Source organism: Balaenoptera acutorostrata, chromosome X, assembly GCF_949987535.1.
Source record: "Balaenoptera acutorostrata chromosome X, mBalAcu1.1, whole genome shotgun sequence".
Classification (NCBI taxonomy): Eukaryota; Metazoa; Chordata; class Mammalia; order Artiodactyla; family Balaenopteridae; genus Balaenoptera; species Balaenoptera acutorostrata.
Window position 1 is genome coordinate 131111254 of NC_080085.1, and position 19865 is coordinate 131131118.

The 19865-nt window shown below is 47.3% G+C and overlaps 1 protein-coding gene across 11 annotated transcripts in view; it reads left to right on the forward strand.

Moving 5' to 3' along the window:
* The window catches only part of ZNF185 (zinc finger protein 185 with LIM domain), a 44625-nt gene extending 25054 nt beyond the window's left edge, over window positions 1-19571 (forward strand). For all 11 annotated transcript variants that reach the window (XM_007183551.2, XM_028166836.2, XM_028166837.2 and 8 more), the window contains 7 exons: window positions 169-366; window positions 2239-2349; window positions 3450-3530; window positions 5510-5581; window positions 6636-6738; window positions 16328-16426; window positions 17335-19571. In XM_007183551.2, the coding sequence (XP_007183613.2) occupies window positions 169-366; window positions 2239-2349; window positions 3450-3530; window positions 5510-5581; window positions 6636-6738; window positions 16328-16426 (664 nt within the window). In that variant the 3' untranslated portion in view covers window positions 17335-19571. The remainder of the gene's footprint in view (window positions 1-168; window positions 367-2238; window positions 2350-3449; window positions 3531-5509; window positions 5582-6635; window positions 6739-16327; window positions 16427-17334) is intronic.
* Window positions 19572-19865: the final 294 nt, after the last annotated feature.

A 19865-nucleotide genomic window follows, 5' to 3' on the forward strand; every position in this document is an offset into this window, starting at 1 on the left:
GGAGGGGAGCAGTGGTGCTGGGGTCCCCCTGAGGAAGACACGAGCTCTCCCCGAGGTGGGGGCCATGCCGGGCTCCTGTCTGCCCCACCTCCCGGAAGAGGAGCCCGCTGTAGCCACGGGAGAGGATATCGGTGTGTAGTCGGTAACCAAGGGCTTATTCTTCCTCAGCACCTTGGCTGATTTTGAGGACGAGAATGTGGCCACCAAGGTGGGAGACTCGTGGCAGGGGAGGCCTGGAGCCCAGCAAGATGACCGGGGAGACCCAGCTGCACCCACCCAGAAGCCGGCAGACCCCAGCAGCCCCGAGCAGCAGAGCAGCCCCAGAAATCCTGAGCAGCACCTGGAAGTGGACAGCCCGGCCAGCGGGTAAGGGCCACTCTGTGCTGGACTCCTGCCTGCCTGAACCTGACTTTTGTCAGGGCCCATAGCCCAGAACAAACCCTAACACGCTAGGCATGCCAGCTACTTTCTGCAGGTGTGATGGGCTAGGAGCCCATCGGAGGCTGACAAGCAATGAGTATCGCAGGGGCAGAGCGAAGGTGCCCAGAGAACCGTGCTGTCTGGCAGCCACGTGGAGCATGGAGACCTGGCTTGGCAGAAGGATGCGGGGTGCCTTTGCCATTCATGGGGCTGGAAGATTTCTAAGCTGTGCCTTGTATGGCAGCATTTCAGTGTTCTCTTAGCTCTCCAGAGATCTTTGCCCAAAGTGGTCATGAGTTTGGGAATAACCTAGAGACGATATACAAGTACTTCATATGAACCAGTTGTAGGTAGCGGCCATACACACACTGAACAAGATGGCCAGGCCCCCAAGCACGCCCTCAGCAAGCACACAGATAGCACAGCTGTAACACCACGGTAGCAACCATTAGCATTTAATGCGCGCTGAGAACGTGCAGGCATCCTTCTCATGCTTCGTGTGTCCTCACTCATTTAGTTCTCACGCCAACCCTGTGAGAGAGGTGCTGTTATTACATCTGTTCTATAGTTGAGAGGCTGAGGCGGAGGGAGGTTGCATGGCTGGCCAGTAGCCACCCAGCCAGGCAGTGGCCTGACAGGGCTGAGAAGGCCGGCAGGCAGCCCAGAGCCTGCATTGCGACCCCTGTGCTGTGCCCGCCGGCTCCTTCTTGTGCTTCAGGCCTCCTTGCCCCCCAGCTCTTCTGTGCCCGCGACCGTCACGCTGTGTCCGGATCAGAGGATGCCAGACACTTGCTAGCTGTTCAGTCAGAAGTGGATGCTGTTTCCCTCCCCTCGTACTCAGTCCTCTTCTGACTACCTGCTTCTGTACTTTATCCCCCGCCTGTCTCTCCAGGTTCCAATTGGGCCTCCCCTCCCAGCCACTCCACCTCCTTCAGTCTGCATCGTGCATTCCTGTGTCCTAGAGTGACATAGGACTAGGCACAGGGTGACTGGGCACATTGAGGCAGGGTACCTCACCCAGCCTGGGGTGAGAGGGCAGGTCCTCTGGGAATGGCTTCCCAGAGGAGAAAGCGGTGTCATGTGCAAAGGTACGAGAGAGATCAGGTACACGTGACATAGTCTGGGAAGATGAGGCTGGGGAGCTGGGCAGGTGCTATCATGCTTGTTCTCTACCCTCCCCACTCTTAAACTAGTTGAAGTCCTGGGCACTGGATTCCAGACCAGGGGCTGTGTGCTACACCAAGGAGTGGAGATTCAGAAAAACCATTATACCTGTCAGTCTCCTGCTGCTTCTTATGGTAGGTGACTTCCAGAATGAGGTCCATCCACATCTCTTCCTTGGTGACACCTAAATTCATTTGTCCCTCTCTCCCTCAGCCTTGTGTTCTCCAGAAACTTCACTGGAGGATGGGGGCAGGGAGCTCATTCCAGGAAGGGGCTGCCCCACCCATTGAGGAGGTGAGCGGGGCTGTGTCTGTCAAGTCCTTGCTAGCCCCATAGCTCTGCTGTAACCAAGTGAGTCATAGGCCAAGGCCCTTGGCTGCAGGGGTAGTTCTGGGCACACACTGGAAGGTTGGGGTCTTGCCACCAACTTACAATGTAACCTGGGTTTTCTCATCTATAAAATGAGTACTTCTATCCATTGATCTCAGGAGCCTCAAGGAACAAACAGCTCAGTGATTTTCAAGGGTTGTTTAAAAAACGTCAGCGTTCTTTTAAACTCTTTGAAGTGGCGGTCTCGGCATCAGCCCCTGCTTGGCCCTGGAAGACATCAGCTCTCAGTGTTGACACGGCGGCTCCTCCCTCCGCTTCTTTCAGGACGAGGAACCCCTCAGGCTGTACGGTCACCGTTGCTGTCACTGCCACCTCTGAGCAGCCTCGTGTTTATGTGCCAGCCTCCCCGAGTGAATTGGAGTCTAACTCAACCAGGTAAGAAGGGACAATCGGGAGACGTTCTGTGGCTATTGCCTCCCTGGAGCTAAAGGACTTGGCTTTTGGCCCACGTTACTTCCCTGATATTAGCTCTAGTACCTACTCCAGTTCTCAGCAGCCCGTTGGTCAAGGGGCCACAGAGTGTAGCCCAAGTTCCCCTAATATAAACTCCTGTGTGTGGGCCTGAACAGAGTCTCCCAATGAGAAGCTGAGGTGGCACTTCTAGGACTCTGCCATCCTTCGGACCTTGCTAATGTTTCTTGGGGAACATGCTTGCAGAGTCCAAAGAAATCCCTTTGAGGCCAGGGCCTGTGTCTGTCTCTCTCACGTTATCTGTTCTGAGAAGAGGCGCATAACCACTGCCTCACCTGAGTTCCTGTCCTCACCTGCCATCGTACAGTGCAGGAAGGGAGCCGTTGCAAGGAGGCTGAGTGGACTGTGTGTGTGTGTGTGTGTGGAGGAGAGATCAGAGGAGCGTCTGCTGCCATCAAGCCAGCAGGCTGGAGTGCAGAGCATGTAAATGGGGCCAAATTTGGTGTCATGGTGAGCCCATCGTGAGGTAGACCTTGTTTCCAAAGTTGCCAGGGGCTTGTCCAGGGTGAGGCAACTACCTGAGCTCACCCTGGAGCTCCAAGAGTGGGAAGGGAGAGGTTAGATTGCTGATGGAGATTTGACAGTGTAAGATGAGGCTTAGGGGTGATCTCGGTCCCAGGCAGAAGGGAAACAAAATGTGGTCAGAGAGGAGAATGGAAAGTCCACTGGACTGAAGTCTCTGGAGGGTAGCGTCCCACCACTGGCTGCAAGGAGCGTCTTTCTAGCACTCTCAAATCCACACACACCAGGCTGTACTCATGGGCTTTGATTTCAGCCCGAGTCCACAGTGGGCTCAGCAGCCTAGCAGCTCCTGTTTCCTGCTTTTGTTGCCCGGCGGGGGGTAGAGCACCAGCACCTCTGCCCCCAGGCATTCCCATGAGCTCCTTCACTTCCTTCAAACAAAATGGGGGTCCTTCCTGTCCTGGACCCCTGCCTTAGGTCAGGCCCAGTCCCCTGGAATCTTCCAGTATACCTCTTTCTGTTCTGCTATGCTTTTTCTACAGCAAAGGGATTCTCTTTATGAAGGAGTACGTGAATGCTCGTGAGGTATCTTCCGGGAAGCCACTGTCTTCATTCTACAGCAGGTGAGAAGTCCCAGACCTTTCCATGTCACGGCCTTCTCCTGCCAGGCCCTGTGTTGTCCTCATTCCTGCATCCCCAGTACCTCATCAAGTACTTCGCCCAGAGTACCTTCTGTGTAACCATTTATTGAATAGGTAGATGATTTAATTGCTCACGGACATGATTTATGCCTTTCCAGATGTTCTACCTGACTCGGTGCCTTTGCGCTCCCCTTTTGTCATTAATTCATCCTACACTCTACTTCCAGCACCATCCGTTTCTGCCTGTATTTGTTTCTTGGTAGACTACAAGCTTGCTTTTGTGAAATCCTGAGAGCATCACTCTTGATAGAGCTGGTGAGGCCCTTAAGAACCATCTAGTTAATTCCATCCTGTTCCAGAACTCAGGGCTCCTCTTTTCAGCTCCCATGCTCCTTCCAACATGCCAGGTTGCCTCATCTGAACACACATTTCACTCATCATCTCTTTGGCTGCTTGCTTCCAGATGCCATATTGAAGGGTACCTCCATGCCACCTCAGCTAAAAACTAACCCACACTGAGACAGTGTATTCCTGGGATTTTTTTTTTAATGACACATCCATCACCCCACTGCTAGGGTGAGGATTTTAGTAACAGAGAGGTGCATCCTGGCCTTATTTCAGGATTGGGCCTCTGGGGACTCCAGGCCAGCTTTCACTGCTGCTGTGGAATGATGATCGTGGGCGTAGGGGTCAAGTTCAAGTGCCTGCTCAACCCCCATTTATTGGGTCATTTTGGAGAAGATGCTCAACCTTTATGAGCCTCCGTTTCTTCACTTGTAACTCCTTAGAGTGATTTTTCCTAGTAGCTTTGTTGAGATATAATTAATATATCATAAATTCACTCTTTAAAGTATACAGTCCAGTGGTTTTTGGTACATTATACAACGTTGTGCAATCATCACCACCATCCAATTCCAGGACACTTTTATCACACAAAAAGGGAACCCCAGACCCATTAGCAGCGCCCCCAGCACCACAAGCCACAGCCCCTGGCCACTACTATTTTCTGTCTCTATAGCTTTTTTCAGGGAGGTGGTTTTTTGTTTTTGTTTGTTTCTTTGGGTTTTTTTTTGACATGCCACGCAGCATGTGGGATCTTAGTTCCCTAGCCAAGGATCGAACCTCTGGCCCCTGCAGCGGAAGCTCGGAGTCTTAACCACTGGACCGCCGGGGAAGTCCCCTCTTTGTGTCCATCTCCCGGTTTTTCTTCTTCCGGTCCCAGCAGTACTTTGTTTAATGGGACACTTAGAGTTGTGTAGTCCAGTGTTTTCACCTTTTGCTTTACCTTCCAGGAGGCTTAGAGGTAAGCTTAAATCTCAAAAGAAATCAGAAGCTGGGCTGAAATTCTGGCTCACCCCTTACTCCAAGCATGACCTTAGGCAGGTCACTTAACCTCAGGAGGTCATCACACAGCTCCTGTTAGCATGACAGCTTCACTAAACCATATCCCAGAGCTTGTAGCTAGTTGCCCTTCCCTGGAAATAGTTTTTTTGATCATTATTTTTTATTATAAAAAGTCATATTATTGAAAACTGAAGATGCGAAAAGGAAAAAAAAAATCACCCCTAATTCCACTGTGTAACCCAGCACGGTATTATGTTGGAATGTTTCCTTGTTTTTTTTGTTCCCATTCTTAGTTGATTCCTGCTGTGAGTGGGCTCCTGGCGATTGTCACATTATAACCGAGGCGCATATGTGGGGAGAAAAGCCATGGACCTTTCCCCCTGGTCCGTGAAACTGACAGTTCTCCAGAATCCTAGCCACCCCCTTCTCATCTTCCTCACCACAGCAGGTCTTCTTTGCCCCCAGTGTAAGAGCTCGTCTCTGAGAGAATTATGCCTCGTTGGCACCAAGTTCATTTAGCATAACAGATGATGGCTGGTCATGCAGAGTCCTGTGTTAATCAGAAAAGCCTTCTCCACTCATGACTGCTCTTCTCTCTCCCATCACACTCACTGCAGCGTCGGCAGCACTGAGGACTCAGGCCACATGGAGAAGAAACTCCCACGTGACAGCACTCCATACTCTGAGAGGTAAGTCTGCTGTGTTACCAGGGAGCTCACAGGTCTCCAGGAGGAGAAGCAGGTGAGGGAGATTTACGTGCTGAGTCCATTTGCTTTTGGCTGCCGCTTTGCTACTTGTGGCCCATTTCCAGATGGGATGTGTCACACCACAGCACAGGGCACTGCTTCCCTCATTGGGCTGTCACACTTGTGGCAATGAAAGCCTTTGAATCCAGCTAAGACCAAAGGGCAAAAGCAGTGAGTTAGTGGCAGAGCTAGGGCTAAACTCCAGGGCCCTGAGTACTCCGAGGTAAGGGACGTTTCCACTCTGCCATCTGACTAACTGTGAGCTGGGGCTGGGGGTGGTAAAATAGGAGGGAGGAACAGGGCTGTGACGAGGGCAACACTGTCAAGAGACTGAGCCCCGGGCCAGCAGCAAGGCAGGCAGGGGCTTTTGACAGGTTCTGTCTGAGGAGGAAAACCAGGGGGTGACTTGAGGAACAAAGGCAGGGATCCTGGAACTGGGGAGATAGTCTACAAGTCGGTATCTAGGACTTCAGTCTGAGGTCCCAGCAGGCTCTACAGCCACACTGACTTTGTGATAGTCCTTGGACCCATGCTGCCTCTGTGATACTCCAGGTAGGACTCAGTGCTCCCAGGCATGAAGAGAAGGGCCATCAAGACAAGGGGCCAGGTAGGGCATACAGAGACGTGTCTCCTGTAGGAGAAGACGTATGTCTTCCTATTCTAGGTGGGAACAGCCCCCCATGCAGACACGCTAGGCCGAGGGACAGAGACAAGACAGCTGCCTGGAATAAGAATCAGATCGCGGTGTCCAGACATACGATAGAGAGTAGGGTGAAGATACAGGACTGGTTTCTGGAAACAATGTGAGGGTCTACAGTGGGCTGCGGTCCAGTCTGGCCCAAGGCTACATGGCCAGTTCACACCACAGGAAAAGATGGCAGGCTGGGAATCCTGGCAGCAGCCTAAGCCTGGCTGCGTCAAATCACAGGATCTGGCTGCATCACATCAATAGTCTGCGTACCAGCCTGACCGTGGATCCTTGTTTTTCATTTCCCAGAACAAGTGGAGGGATCTGTACTTACTGCAACCAGGAGATCGGAGACTGTCCAAAGATTACCTTAGAACATCTTGGCCTTTGCTGCCATGACTATTGCTTTAAGGTAAGGAAGACAGGTGGTGCTGCTGAGAGCATCGTCCACAGCTGGGGAGCCTTTATGGGTTCAGAGAGTGTGGAGAAGTCTTTATCTCTGTATGAATGTGCTCCATGTCAAAGGCTTTGCAGAACTGGGAGCTGAATGGACTCCCAAGTCGAAAGGAGTACTATGTGCTTAATACTGTGAGGGAAACAAAAGCAGTCTTCTGGGGAAAGACTATTCCCAGCAGACAGCCAACAAGTGCAAAGGCCCTGGGGCAGCAGCATGGAGTATCTTAGCTCACGTGGCTGGAATGACAGGAGTGAGGGGTGAGTGGCTGGAGATAAAGTCTTAAGGATGGCTAAGAACTGGATCATGTAGGCCTTTCAGGATACAGAGAGACTTTGGGTTTTATTCTAAATGCAGTTGGAACCTACTGGACGGTTTGGGTGGTGGAGAGACAGGGTCTGACTCATGCTTTTCAAAGGATCCCTCTGACTGCTAGGTGAAGGAGCGACTGTAGAGGGGCAGGAATGGGAAAAGGGAGATCAGTTAGGAAACTGCTGCAGTACATCAAGCTAGAGAAAGCAGTCACTTGATTAGGGAGTTGGCAGGGGACATGTCAAGATGGTGCCTGGATCGGGGATACTGTTTGAAAATAGAGCTGGCAGGTTGTGGCTATGAGGAAATGCGAGGAGTCAAAGGAGATTGCAAAGTTTGGGGCCCAAGCCATTAGCTGAAAGGATGGTGGCGCCTTTTACCGAGAAGGGAAGGACTAGAGGGGAGCAGGTTTGAGCAGAGGCAAGGCGGAGATGAGTGAAATTGAAGATGCCTCAGTGAGAGCTACGTGAGGAGCTCACATGGTCGTTTGGATATGTGAGTTTGTGTTCCAGGGTAAGGCTGGAGCTGGGAGTCCTCAGGGCATGCTTTTTCCCTGAGCCGTCCCTGACCTGATGAAATCACCTAAGGTGTGGGTGGGTGGAGAGGGGGGCTGACGCTGAGCCTTGTGTCTCTCTATCATTTAGAGGTTGGGAAGAGGAGGGGGTCCACAGAGGAGGGTGAGAAGTAACACAGAGTGTGATGCCCCAAGTGACACAGTTTCTCCAAAGACTGCATTGGTCACCCTGTCAGTGGTTGCTGAGAGATCAAATGGGATGAAGCCTGAGAATTGACCTTGAATTTTGCAGCATGGTGGTTATCTATGACCTCAGTTGGAGCAGTTTTGCTGGAGTGACGGGGATAGAAGCTTGACTGGAGTGGGCTCATGTGGAAATGGACAGAGTGAGTCTGGAAGACTGTCCTGATGGGTTGGCTTTGTAAGGGAGCAGTGCAAGCAGACAGTGGGGCAGAGGTGCCAGGCATGGGTTTATGCTGATGGGAGTGATGCAGTAGTGAGCAGACACTGATGACGCAGGAGAAAGAGACGTTGATGGTGATCATGATGTACGTCTGTAGGAGAGAAAGATGGGTACCAGTTGGCACATGGCAGGAATAGGAAAGGCCAAATCTCTGGGTCACACACAGAGAGGTTCCCAAGTTGGCTGGTGGAAGAATGAAGAACTTCAGTACTTGCTTCTGTTTTCTCAGTCGATTAGAAAACATGATCATCTATGAGTGAGGGTGGGCAAGGGGTGTTGGACACTTGAGAAGAAAGGGGAGTCTGTGAAATATTGTCTCAGAGACAGGGAGGGTGGATGGGCTGTGCAGAGCCCGCTTGAAGGGAGGGCTCGTTCATTGCTATGGAGACCGGTCAGCATGTACTGTGTTGTTCCCTAGCCAGGCTCAGCCACAAGGGTGAAGCAGGGGCAGTTGCATTTACTGGGGCGGAGATTATGCCAGGTGAGTTGGCAGGGTTTGGTCTGTGTGCAACGGAACAATAACAGTGAGGCAGTGAGCTGGTCCAGTAATGGAGGTTCCAGCAGTGGCAGAGACCAGCCAAATAAGCTGGAGGACATGGAAGTCAAGCAGTGGGGTGTATGACTTATTGGTTGTAACGAGGTCTAGAGCAGCAGTTCTCGCTCTGGAGTGTGCATCTCACACTTGACCATCCCCTGAAGGGCTTGTTAAGACACAGAGTGCTGGGCCCCAGCCCAGTATCTTAACTCAGTATGTCTGGGTGGGACCTGAGAATTGGCCTCTCTAACAAGTTTCCAGGCAATGCTGAGGCTGCTTGTCCACATAGAGTCTGGCCAGAGCAGTGGCCGAGGTAGAGAGGGGCCCAGAACATTGGAGGAAAGGAACAAAAGGCCACGTGGTAGGAAGCTCTTCCATCTGCGTGGATCCAGAATTGACTCAGGAGTGCTGCAGGGAGAGACTGTGACATGTCATTTGGCAAAGAACATTCTGTTTTCCTGATTCCTGGACTTACTACATGAAAACTTCTTAGAAACTATTATGAACAATTATATACCAATAAATTGGTATATAATTAGAAACATACAACCTTAGAAACATACAACCTTAGAAACATACAACCTACCAAGACAGAACACATACAACCTACCAAGACAGAACCAAGAAGAAATTGGAAGCTTGAACAGACGAATAATAAATAAGAAGAGTGACTCAGTAACCAAACACCTCTCAACAAAGAAAAACTCAAGGCTGGGTCTTCACAGGCAACTCTACCAAACACTGAAAGAAAAATTAATACCAATCCTTTTTATACTCTTCCAGAAATGGAAGAAAGAACACTTCCAAACTCATTTTATGAAGTTAGCATTATCCTGACACCAAAGCAGGCAAAAAATTAGAAATAGAACTACCAGATGATCCAGCAATCCCACTTCTGTGTATATACACAAAGGAATTGAAATCAGCATCTCAAAGAGGTACCTGTATTCTCTGTCCATTGCAGCATTGTTAACAATAGCCAAAACATGAAAGCAACCTAATTGTGCATTGCCTGATGAATGGCTGAAGAAAATGTGGTATATAGGGACTTCCCTGGTGGCACAGTGGTTAAGAATCCGACTGCCAATGCAGGGGACACGGGTTCGAGCCCTGATCCGGGAAGGTCCCACATGCCACGGAACCACTAAGCCCATGCGCCACAACTACTGAGCCTGTGCCCTAGAGCCCACAAGCCACAACTACTGAGCCCACGCGCCACAACTACTGAAGCCCACGCACCTAGAGCCCTTGCTCTGCAGCAAGAGAGGCCACCGCAATGAGAAGCCTGCACACCACAATGAAGAGCAGCCCCCGCCTGCCACAACTAGAGAAAGCCCACATGCAGCAACGAAGACCCAACGCAGCCAAAAATACATCAAAAAAAGAGAAAATGTGGTATATACACAAAATGGGATATTATTCAGCCTTTAAAGAAAGAAGGAAATCCTGCCATTTGCAACAACATGGATGAACGTGGTGGACATTATGCTAAGTGAAGTAAGCCAGACACAGAAGGACAAATACTACCTAGTACCACTTATGTGAGGAATCTAAAACAGCCAAACCCATAGAAGAGAGTAGAAGGGTGGTTGCCAGGGGCTGGGGAGGGGGGAAATGGGGAGGTGATGGTCAAAGGGTACAACGTGTCAGGTACTCAAGATAAGTAAGTTATAGAGATCTAGAATATTTTGTCAACTTTTGGTTGTATACTTTAATTACAGGGCACCCCTGTTAAACAGAGAGCAAAATTACGGGAGTCTCAGACCTAAGCAACTCTGGGCACATTTGGTCTCACAGAGCCAAGTGTTGGGTGAAGGGTGCAGTTGGAGTGGGTTGGAGTCCCAGGAAGGCTTTGTGAGGGAGGTGGGTCCAGAGTCAGAGGTGAAGAGGTGTCCAAGGGTATTTTCCAGGTGGCTAAACAGGTCTCTATCGTGCGTGCAGAGGGAATAGGGATGAAGAGGCAGGCAGGAGGCTGGCAGGCCTGGGAGGAGGAGGCATAGAGCAGCAGGGATTTTAAACTTGCCTGATTGGCGCTCACACAGGGCTGGAGAACTTGGAATTGTGGCAAAATAGGCCTGATATTCTTGGGGAATTCTTGGAATGTGGGCAGGGTGCCTGAGAGCCACCCCTGGGGTCCATGAGCACAGAGGTGAAGAGGATATTATTTTCATAAGATCACACAGCTGCTCAGAACCGAGGGTGGAAATCCCGGTTCCGACATCAGAGCCAGTGTTGTCTCAGCTACACCCTGCAGCCTCCCAGGAAATGCCATTCCATTGCTCAAGTTCATTTGTATAAACTAATCTGTCACTATCCTTAATTGTAGGTTTATCTTACCTTTGTTAGATTGACATAACATTTTAAAATACTAGTTTGTAGGGGACTTCCCTGGTGGTCCAGTGGGTAAGACAACACGCTCCCAATGCAGGGGGCCCAGGTCCAATCCCTGATCAGGGAACTAGATCCCTCATGCATGCCTCAACTAAGAGTCCACATGCCACAACTAAGAGTCTGCATGCTGCAACTAAAGATCCCGCATGCCGCAACAAAGATCCTGCATACTGCAACTAAGACCGGGTGCAGCCAAAATAAATAAATAAATGGACATTAAAATAAGTAAATAAATAAATACTAAAATAAATAAACAAAATGGAATACTAGTTTGTATTGTTATATTTAGGAAGAAAGAGAAGATACTTATGGCCACAGCATCACAACAACCTTTTAGGGTCCCTGTTCTCCACAGTGTGAGGCATGTTGCAAGCCCAGATTGTTTATTTTTTTCCTGTGTTCCCAGAGGTGACCCCCTAAATGGATCAGCACCATTAGCTGGCTAAGTTGAGGTTCAAGTCCTGGTCTACAGTAACTAGAATCACAGAGGGCTGATAAATTCACAGTGAAAAAATGGCCAGGAGGATAGCCTCATCCACCAGAGGGCAGACAGCAGGAGCAAGAAGAACTACAGTCCTGCAGCCTGGGGGACAGAAACCACATTCACAGAAAGATAGACAAGATGAAAAGGCAGACGGCTATGTACCAGATGAAGGAACAAGATAAAACCCCAGAAAAACAACTAAATGAAGTGGAGATAGGCAACCTTCCAGAAAAAGAATTCAGAATAATGATAGTGAAGATGATCCAGGACCTCAGAATAAGAATGGAGGCAAAGATCGAGAAGATGCAAGAAATGTTTAACAAAGACCTAGAAGAGTTAAAGAACAAACAAACAGAGATGAACATTACAGTAACTGAAATGAAAACTACACTAGAAGGAATCAGTAGCAGAATAACTGAGGCAGAAGAACGGATAAGTGGCCTGGAAGACAGAATGGTGGAATTCACTGCCGCAGAAGAAAATACAGAAAAAAGAATGAAAAGAAATGAAGACAGCCTAAGAGACCTCTGGAACAACATTAAACGCAACAACATTCGCATTATAGGGGTCCCAGAAGGAGAAGAGAGAGAGAAAGGACCGGAGAAAATATTTGAAGAGATTATAGTCGAAAACTTCCCTAACATGGGAAAGGAAATAGCCACCCAAGTCCAAGAAGTGCAGAGAGTCCCATACACGATGAACCCAAGGAGAAACACGCTGAGACACACAGTAATCAAATTGGCAAAAATTAAAGGCAAAGAAAAATTATTGAAAGCAGCAAGGGAAAAATGACAAATAACATACAAGGGAACTCCCACAAGGTTAACAGCTGATTTCACAGCAGAAACCCTACAAGCCAGAAGGGAGTGGCATGATATACTTAAAGTGATGAAAGGGAAGAACCTACAACCAAGATTACTCTACCCAGCAAGGATCTCATTCAGATTCGATGGAGAAATCAAAAGCTTTACAGACAAGCAAAAGCTAAGAGCAGTCAGCACCACCAAACCAGCTCTACAACAAATGCTAAAGGAACTTCTCTAAGTGGGAAACACAAGAGAAGAAAAGGACCTACAAGAACAAACCCAAAACAAAAAAATGGTAAAAGGAACATACATATCGCTAATTACCTTAAACGTGAATGGATTAAATGCTCCAGCCAAAAGACACAGGCTTGCTGAATGGATACAAAAACAAGACCCATATATATGCTGTCTACAAGAGACCCACTTCAGACCTAGGGACACATTCAGACTGAAAGTGAGGGGATGGAAAAAGATATTCTATGCAAATGGAAATCAGAAGAAAGCTGGAGTAGCAATACTCATATCAGATAAAATAGACTTTAAAATAAAGACTAATACAGGAGAAAAAAAGGACAAAGATACTACAAAAAAAGAAAATTGCAGACCAATATCACTGATGAATATAGATGCAAAAATCCTCAACAAAATACTAGCATACAGAATCCAACAACAGATTAAAAAGATCATACACCATGATCAAGTGGGATTTATCCCAGGGGTGCAAGGATTGTTCAGTATACACAAATCAATCAATGTGATACACCATATTAACAAACTGAAGAAGAAAAACCATATGATCATCTCAATAGATGCAGAAAAAGCTTTTGACAGAATTCAACACCCATTTATGATAAGAAACCCTCCAGAAAGTGGGCATAGAGGGAACCTACCTCAACATAATAAAGGCCACATATGACAAACCCACAGCAAACATTTTTCTCAGTGGTGAAAAACTGAAAGCATTTCCTCTAAGATCAGGAACAAGACAAGGATGTCCACTCTCGCCACTATTATTCAACATAGTTTTGGAAGTTTTAGCCACGGCAGTCAGAGAAGAAAAAGAAATAAAAGGAATACAAATTGGAAAAGAAGAAGTAAAACTGTCACTGATTGCAGATGACATGATACTATACATAGAAAATCCTAAAGATGCCACCAGGAAACTACTAGAGCTAATCAATGAATTTGCTACAGTTGCAGGATACAAAATCAATGCGCAGAAATCTCTTGCATACCTATACACTAATGATGAAAAATCTGAAAGAGAAATTAAGGAAACACTCCCATTTACCATTGCAACAAAAAGAATAAGATATGTAGGAATAAACCCACTTAGGGAGACAAAAGACCTGTATGCAGAAAACTATGAGACACTGTTGAAAGAAATTAAAGGTGATACAAACAGATGGAGAGATATACCATGTTCTTGGATTGGAAGAATCAATATTGTGAAAATGACTATACTCCCCAAAGCAGTGTACAGATTCAATGCAATCCCTATCAAATTACCAATGGCATTTTTTACAGAACTAGAACAAAAAATCTTAAAATTTGTATGGAGACACAAAAGACCCCGAATAGCCAAAGCAGTCTTGAGGGAAAAAAACGGAGCTGGAGGAATCAGACCCCCTGACTTCAGACTATACTACAAAGCTACAGTAATCAAGACACTATGGTAATGGCACAAAAACAGAAATATAGATCAATGGAACAGGATGGAAAGGCCAGAGATAAACCCATGCACATATGGTCACCTTATCTTTGATAAAGGAGGCAAGAATAGACAATGGAGAAAAGAAAGCCTCTTCAATAAGTGGTGCCGGGAAAACTGGACAGCTACATGTAAAAGAATGAAATTAGAACACTCCCTAACACCATACACAAAAATAAACTCAAAATGGATCAGAGACCTAAATGTAAGACCAGACACTATAAAACTCTTAGAGGAAAACACAGGAAGAACACTCTTTGACATAAATCACAACAAGATCTTTTTTGATCCACCTCCTAGAGTAATGGAAATAAAAACAAAAATAAACAAATGGGACCTAATGAAACTAAAAGCTTTTGCACAGCAAAGGAAAACATAAACAACACAAAAAGACAACCCTCAGAATGGGAGAAAATATTTGCAAATGAAGCAACTGACAAAGGATTAATCTCCAAAATATATAAACAGCTCATGCAGCTCAATATTGAAAAAAACAGACAACCCAATCCAAAAATGGGCAGAAGACCTAAATAGACATTTCTCCAAAGAAGACATACAGATGGCCAAGAAGCACATGAAAAGCTGCTCAACATCAGTAATTATTAGAGAAATGCAAATCAAACCTACAATGAGATATCACCTCACACCAGTAAGAATGGGCATCAGCAGAAAATCTACAAACAACAAATGCTGGAGAGGGTGTGGAGAAAAGGGAACCTTCTTGCACTGTTGGTGGGAATGTAAATTGATACAGCCACTATGGAGAACAGTATGGAGTCTCCTTAAAGAACTAAAAATAGAATTACCATATGACCCAGCAATCACACTACTGGGCATATACCATGAGAAAACTATAATTCAAAAAGACACATGCACCCCAGTGTTCATTGCAGCACGATTTACAATAGCCAGGTGATGGAAGCAACCTAAATGCCCATCGACAGATGAATGGATAAAGAAGTTGTGGTACATATATACAAAGGAATATTACTCAGCCATTGAAAGAAATGAAATTGGGTCATTTGTAGAGACGTGGATGAATCTAGAGACTGTCATACAGAGTGAATTAAGTCAGAGAAAAACAAATATATTAATGGACATATGTGGAACCTAGAAAAATGGTACAGATGAACCAGTTTGCAGGGCAGAAGTAGAGACACAGACGTAGAGAACAAACGTATGGACACCAAACGGGGAAAGGAGCGGGGGTGGGCGTGGTGGTGGGATGAATTGGGCGATTGGGATTGACATGTATACACTGATGTGTATAAAATGGATGACTAATAAGAACCTGCCGTATAAAAAAATACATAGGGCTTCCCTGGTGGCGCAGTGGTTGAGAATCTGCCTGCCAATGCAGGGGACACGGGTTCGAGCCCTGGTCCGGGAAGATCCCACATGCCACGGAGCAACTGGGCCCGTGAGCCACAGTTACTGAGCCTGCGCGTCTGGAGCCTGTGCTCCGCAACAAGAGAGGCCGCGATGGTGAGAGGCCTGCGCACCGCGATGAAGAGTGGTCCCCACTTGCCACAACTAGAGAAAGCCCTCACACGGAAACGAAGACCCAACACAGTCATAAATAAATAAATAAAAGAACGTGAATTTCTAAAAAAAAAAAAAAAAAAATACATAAAATAAAATTCAAAAAATAAACAATAAATGGCCAGGAGATAGGAACTGAGAAACAGAAGAAAGAGCCATCAGAGAGGTGCTTGGTGAGAATGAGCAGAGGGAGTTGGGGATCCTAGCAGCTGTTCGCCACTGCTTTCAGCTGGAAGCCAGAAGGCTTAGTCCAGGGTGGGCCTGGAGACAGCTGGAGCCTCAGAAATATGGGGACTGTTGGTCTCCTCTTATTTGAGACTGTCTGCAGGCCGCCCTGCTCTGACTCCTAGTACCAGGAGGGTCCGCTGCAGATGGCTGGCGGTTCTCATCCTTTAGACGTTCGCTGGAGAGACACGCTGGAGCGGCTGGACTGCTGAAATAGCTTTACCTTTCAGTGGGCCTTCATGTCACCTTCTTTTGGACTTTAAATGTCACAATTAAAGCCCTTCTATAGATGAGGAAATGGAGGCTCAGGGAGCCTCAGTAACTTACCCAAGCTCACCTAGCTAATAAGTAGTGGATTGAGGGCTCAAACCCAGGCCCAATTCTGAAACCTGGGCTCCTAACCACTGTGCAGTCATTCTGCCTGTTAGGTTTTTTTGTTTTTGTTTGGGTTTTGTCTCTGTTCGCCATTTTTAAATTGCCTGCTTCGACGTCCAGGATGTGTCCACTCCACTCGTTTATATTGCTTCACTTGCGTATTGACCTCCAGCTTGTTTTCTCTTTCAGTGTGGGATTTGCAGTAAACCGATGGGTGAGCTTCTGGATCAGATCTTCATTCACCGTGACACCATCCACTGTGGGAAATGCTATGAGAAGCTCTTCTAGGTGGGTGCTGGAAAGTTACTAGAGGGAAGAAATGTGCTCTGGTCTCTCCCTGAGTCTTGACCTGGGACACTGCTATCTCTCTTAGCCTTTATGTTCGGGGGACCCCGAGTCCTTGTGTCCCTATGCCCTGTGATACTTGGAAGTCTTAGGTGGCACAGATAAAGACCCTCCCCATGGACATTTCCAAGTTGCAGGAGTCATTGTCTCTTCCTCTCAAGAAGCGCCTTCCATGCAGCACCTCAGCTAAGCCCTCTAGCTGCCCTGGGCTGCTGGCCAGGCCTGTGTTGTTAGCCTCATTTGGGAACAAGGAAGTAAAGACCTAGAAAGGAAAAGGACATGGGAAAACACCTGGCTTGTAGATGGCAGAATCAGGACCTCAACCCAGGACTTCAGATTCGGGTCCGGGGCTCTCGGCCACAGTCCCTTGAGTCGCCTCCACCATTGCTCATATAGCATCAGATCAGGACTCAGCCAAGGTATTCAGTAAAACAAGATATATAGCTGGGGACCAGCAGCAGGTGAAGGCCAGGATACGTAGGCATGTGTGGGAAGTGATGGTGCTGTCCTGGTGCCTGGGCAGCCTCTGGGCCACATTGTGAGCTCTGCCTGAAGACAGGTTGGCATGCTAAAAGCCAGTGGAATTGACCCCAGTGTCTGAGCTTCATGGGGCCCAGTGATCCTCCTCAACTAGAAGCACAGAGCAGAATATCTCCCTTGAAGGCAACGGGAATCGGTAGCAGCCAGGCCCTCCACCAGCTACAAGCCTGTCCTGCCTTTTCTCCAGAAGACACACTGACCTGGACTGTTACTCCTGATGCCTGGAGCAGTCACCCTCCCCAGGGGCTTCTGACGGCTCATTGGATCGGGTGTGTATTTCCAATCTCACGGGTACTTCTATTTTCTTTTAGCTCCTCCAGGCTAACAAGAAGCTGATAACTCCTGGACAAGTTTGACTGTCCCCACTTGCCCCAAGTTGCTGACTCTTCTTCCCTCACTTCCTCTCGCCTCCATTTGATTGCTTCATGTTTTTGCTCTTCCTAAGTTGAACTTGCTTACATCCAGTAGCATGTCTTAATGATGTTATGATAATTACTTGTGTGTGTAGCTCTTCATAGCTTAGAAAGCACTTCCCATCCATTATCTTACTTCAGGCTCAAGCAAAGAGGATTGAACAATAATTCCATTTTGGCTTCCCTCAGACTGGTCAGCTTCCTGATGAGTTTAGGTGGCCTGGTACAGTAGGCATGGACAAGAGCGTGGGGTTCAGTGTATCCTGACTCTAGGGACAGAGAGCAAATCACATTCTGGTTCACAGCTCTGAGTGTACCTTTGGAACTTGACAGAAGAAGGAGACCTCCTGAAGCTTCTGAGGGGTTAAAGACTGTTGACGATCCCTGGTGGGTAAATTGCAGACATTGAATGCTAGGGATTGACATAGGCTAATGTTTAGCTTGTCTATTTGCCATATATATTTTTTAAACTTTCCATATACTTTTACAACTAGTTAGTGCTTTTGATTGAGTTATATAGCAGATTTTAATGACCTCCTACCTACCTACCTTTCAATATAGTTGCGTTTTGTCCTGCAGGCATGTGGACGTATATTAGAAAGTTTACATGTTAGGTTTAAATTCTATAGGATGTGATTCCTAAGAGGCTACTGACCAAAGGGGCATCTGTGTCTGAATCTTGCTAGCTAATTAATACCTTTGCCCTCAATTTCCGATCCCTAAACTTTACACAGAAATCCCCTAAAGCAAGTTTTAGGGTCTATAGACTCCAGCAGGATTATGAAGGGAGAAAATCAGTCAACATTTCTTGAGGCCTTACTGCATACCAGGCATTATCACAAAGTGGTGGCATTAATCCCCATGCTAATCTTCTACAGAGGGTATTCTTCTCCGCAGTTTGCAAATGAGGGTGTTGAGGCCCAGAGAGGTGGTCATTGCATTGTGCAGAACCATTGCTGTCTCTCTCCAGAGCGCATGCTCTCTCCAGTGACAGGACAAACATGAGCATCGATTTAATGCTGAGTAGATGCCAAGCAATGTGTGGAGGTGACACCGCCCCCTCAAGCCTCCCCTGAGGCACACTTTTACAAAGAGGGGAAGGTGGGGGATTGCACTCCTCCTCTGGGCATCCTGGGTCCCCATAAAATACCAGAAGGGCCAAACTGGCCCTCTCACCTCCGTTTTCCATGAAAACACTTCTGAACTGAAGTACTCTCAGCTGGGAACAGATTTGACTCCCAGACCTTCCCAAAGAAGAGCTTGTCAACCCAGGAGAAGCTCCAGTAGACTAGCCGATCTGGGCACGGGGCCCTCAGTGACCTCCCATTTTCCAGTCCAGACTCTGTCCCAAGCTAGTGGCAACTACTGAGACCCCAGGTACTTGGAACAGGGATACCTGTTGCCCAGCTGGACAGATGCAGGCCCGTTCATGCAGTCAGCTGATGCTCTGCTCAGGTTCGACTGGGCGCCTCTGCCTTTGGGACCAGCATCACTGTGTCAGTTCCTCGAAAGGACAACCTGACAGTTTTTCTGATGAAAGATGAGGGCCTTTTCTCTTGGTTTAATTAGAAAATGCCTCTCCATCTCTCTCCAGTTTCTGAGCCCTATGCACATTGGCTGGTGGACTTGTTCTTCCTGCCAAATGATCAGAGAGGAATGTTCCATTTATTTCCATAGATGTGCATCAGCTTTGCTCTGGAGTGGAAAACTGGCCATGTACTCGTACAAAATATGAGCTGGTTTTCCTCAAGACTAGCCCTCAGCCTGGGACTTGGCAGATGGTAGGGACTGACACATAGGTGCTGAATGAATGAGTGAAAGGGAAAGAAAGGCCGTGCCTTTGGGTGGGAGGTAGCACCCCTGAGTCTTGGCAGGATAAAGAGGTCCAAGATAGGCTGGCTTCCCCACCTTCTAGATACACTCTGCCTTTAAGAGAGTTTCAGAACCAACATGCAAGATATTGACTCCAATCTGAAAAAAATCTCTTTCATGTTTAAATGGCACAGAATTCTCCGGACTTAAGGAAGAGGGGTGGTTGCATTGCACTTTCGCTTCTTTTTATTTGCCTAGAATTTTGAATCATACTTGCTTAACTCCTTAATGTACACAACTACAATAAATGGTAAGATACTTCATGTGTAAATGTTAAGGTTTCCTTTTATAAGTGTAATAACTTGGTGTATTTGGCTGTGTGATTTATTTTCTCCTATTACCTGAAGCCACTCTCTTTACAAAAGCAAATAAATACTTTAAGGAGTATCAAAGTTTTCTCTACAGAAGCAAATACTTTTAAGAAGTATCAAATCTAAAGAGAAAAAAACAGCGTTATCTAGAAACTGTGCATGCACAGCAAGTGTGCAATTCTAGACCTGTCAGATCTTAATGAAGAATATTTTATTCTTTTGGGCCCATCCTTCCTTTCATTGTCA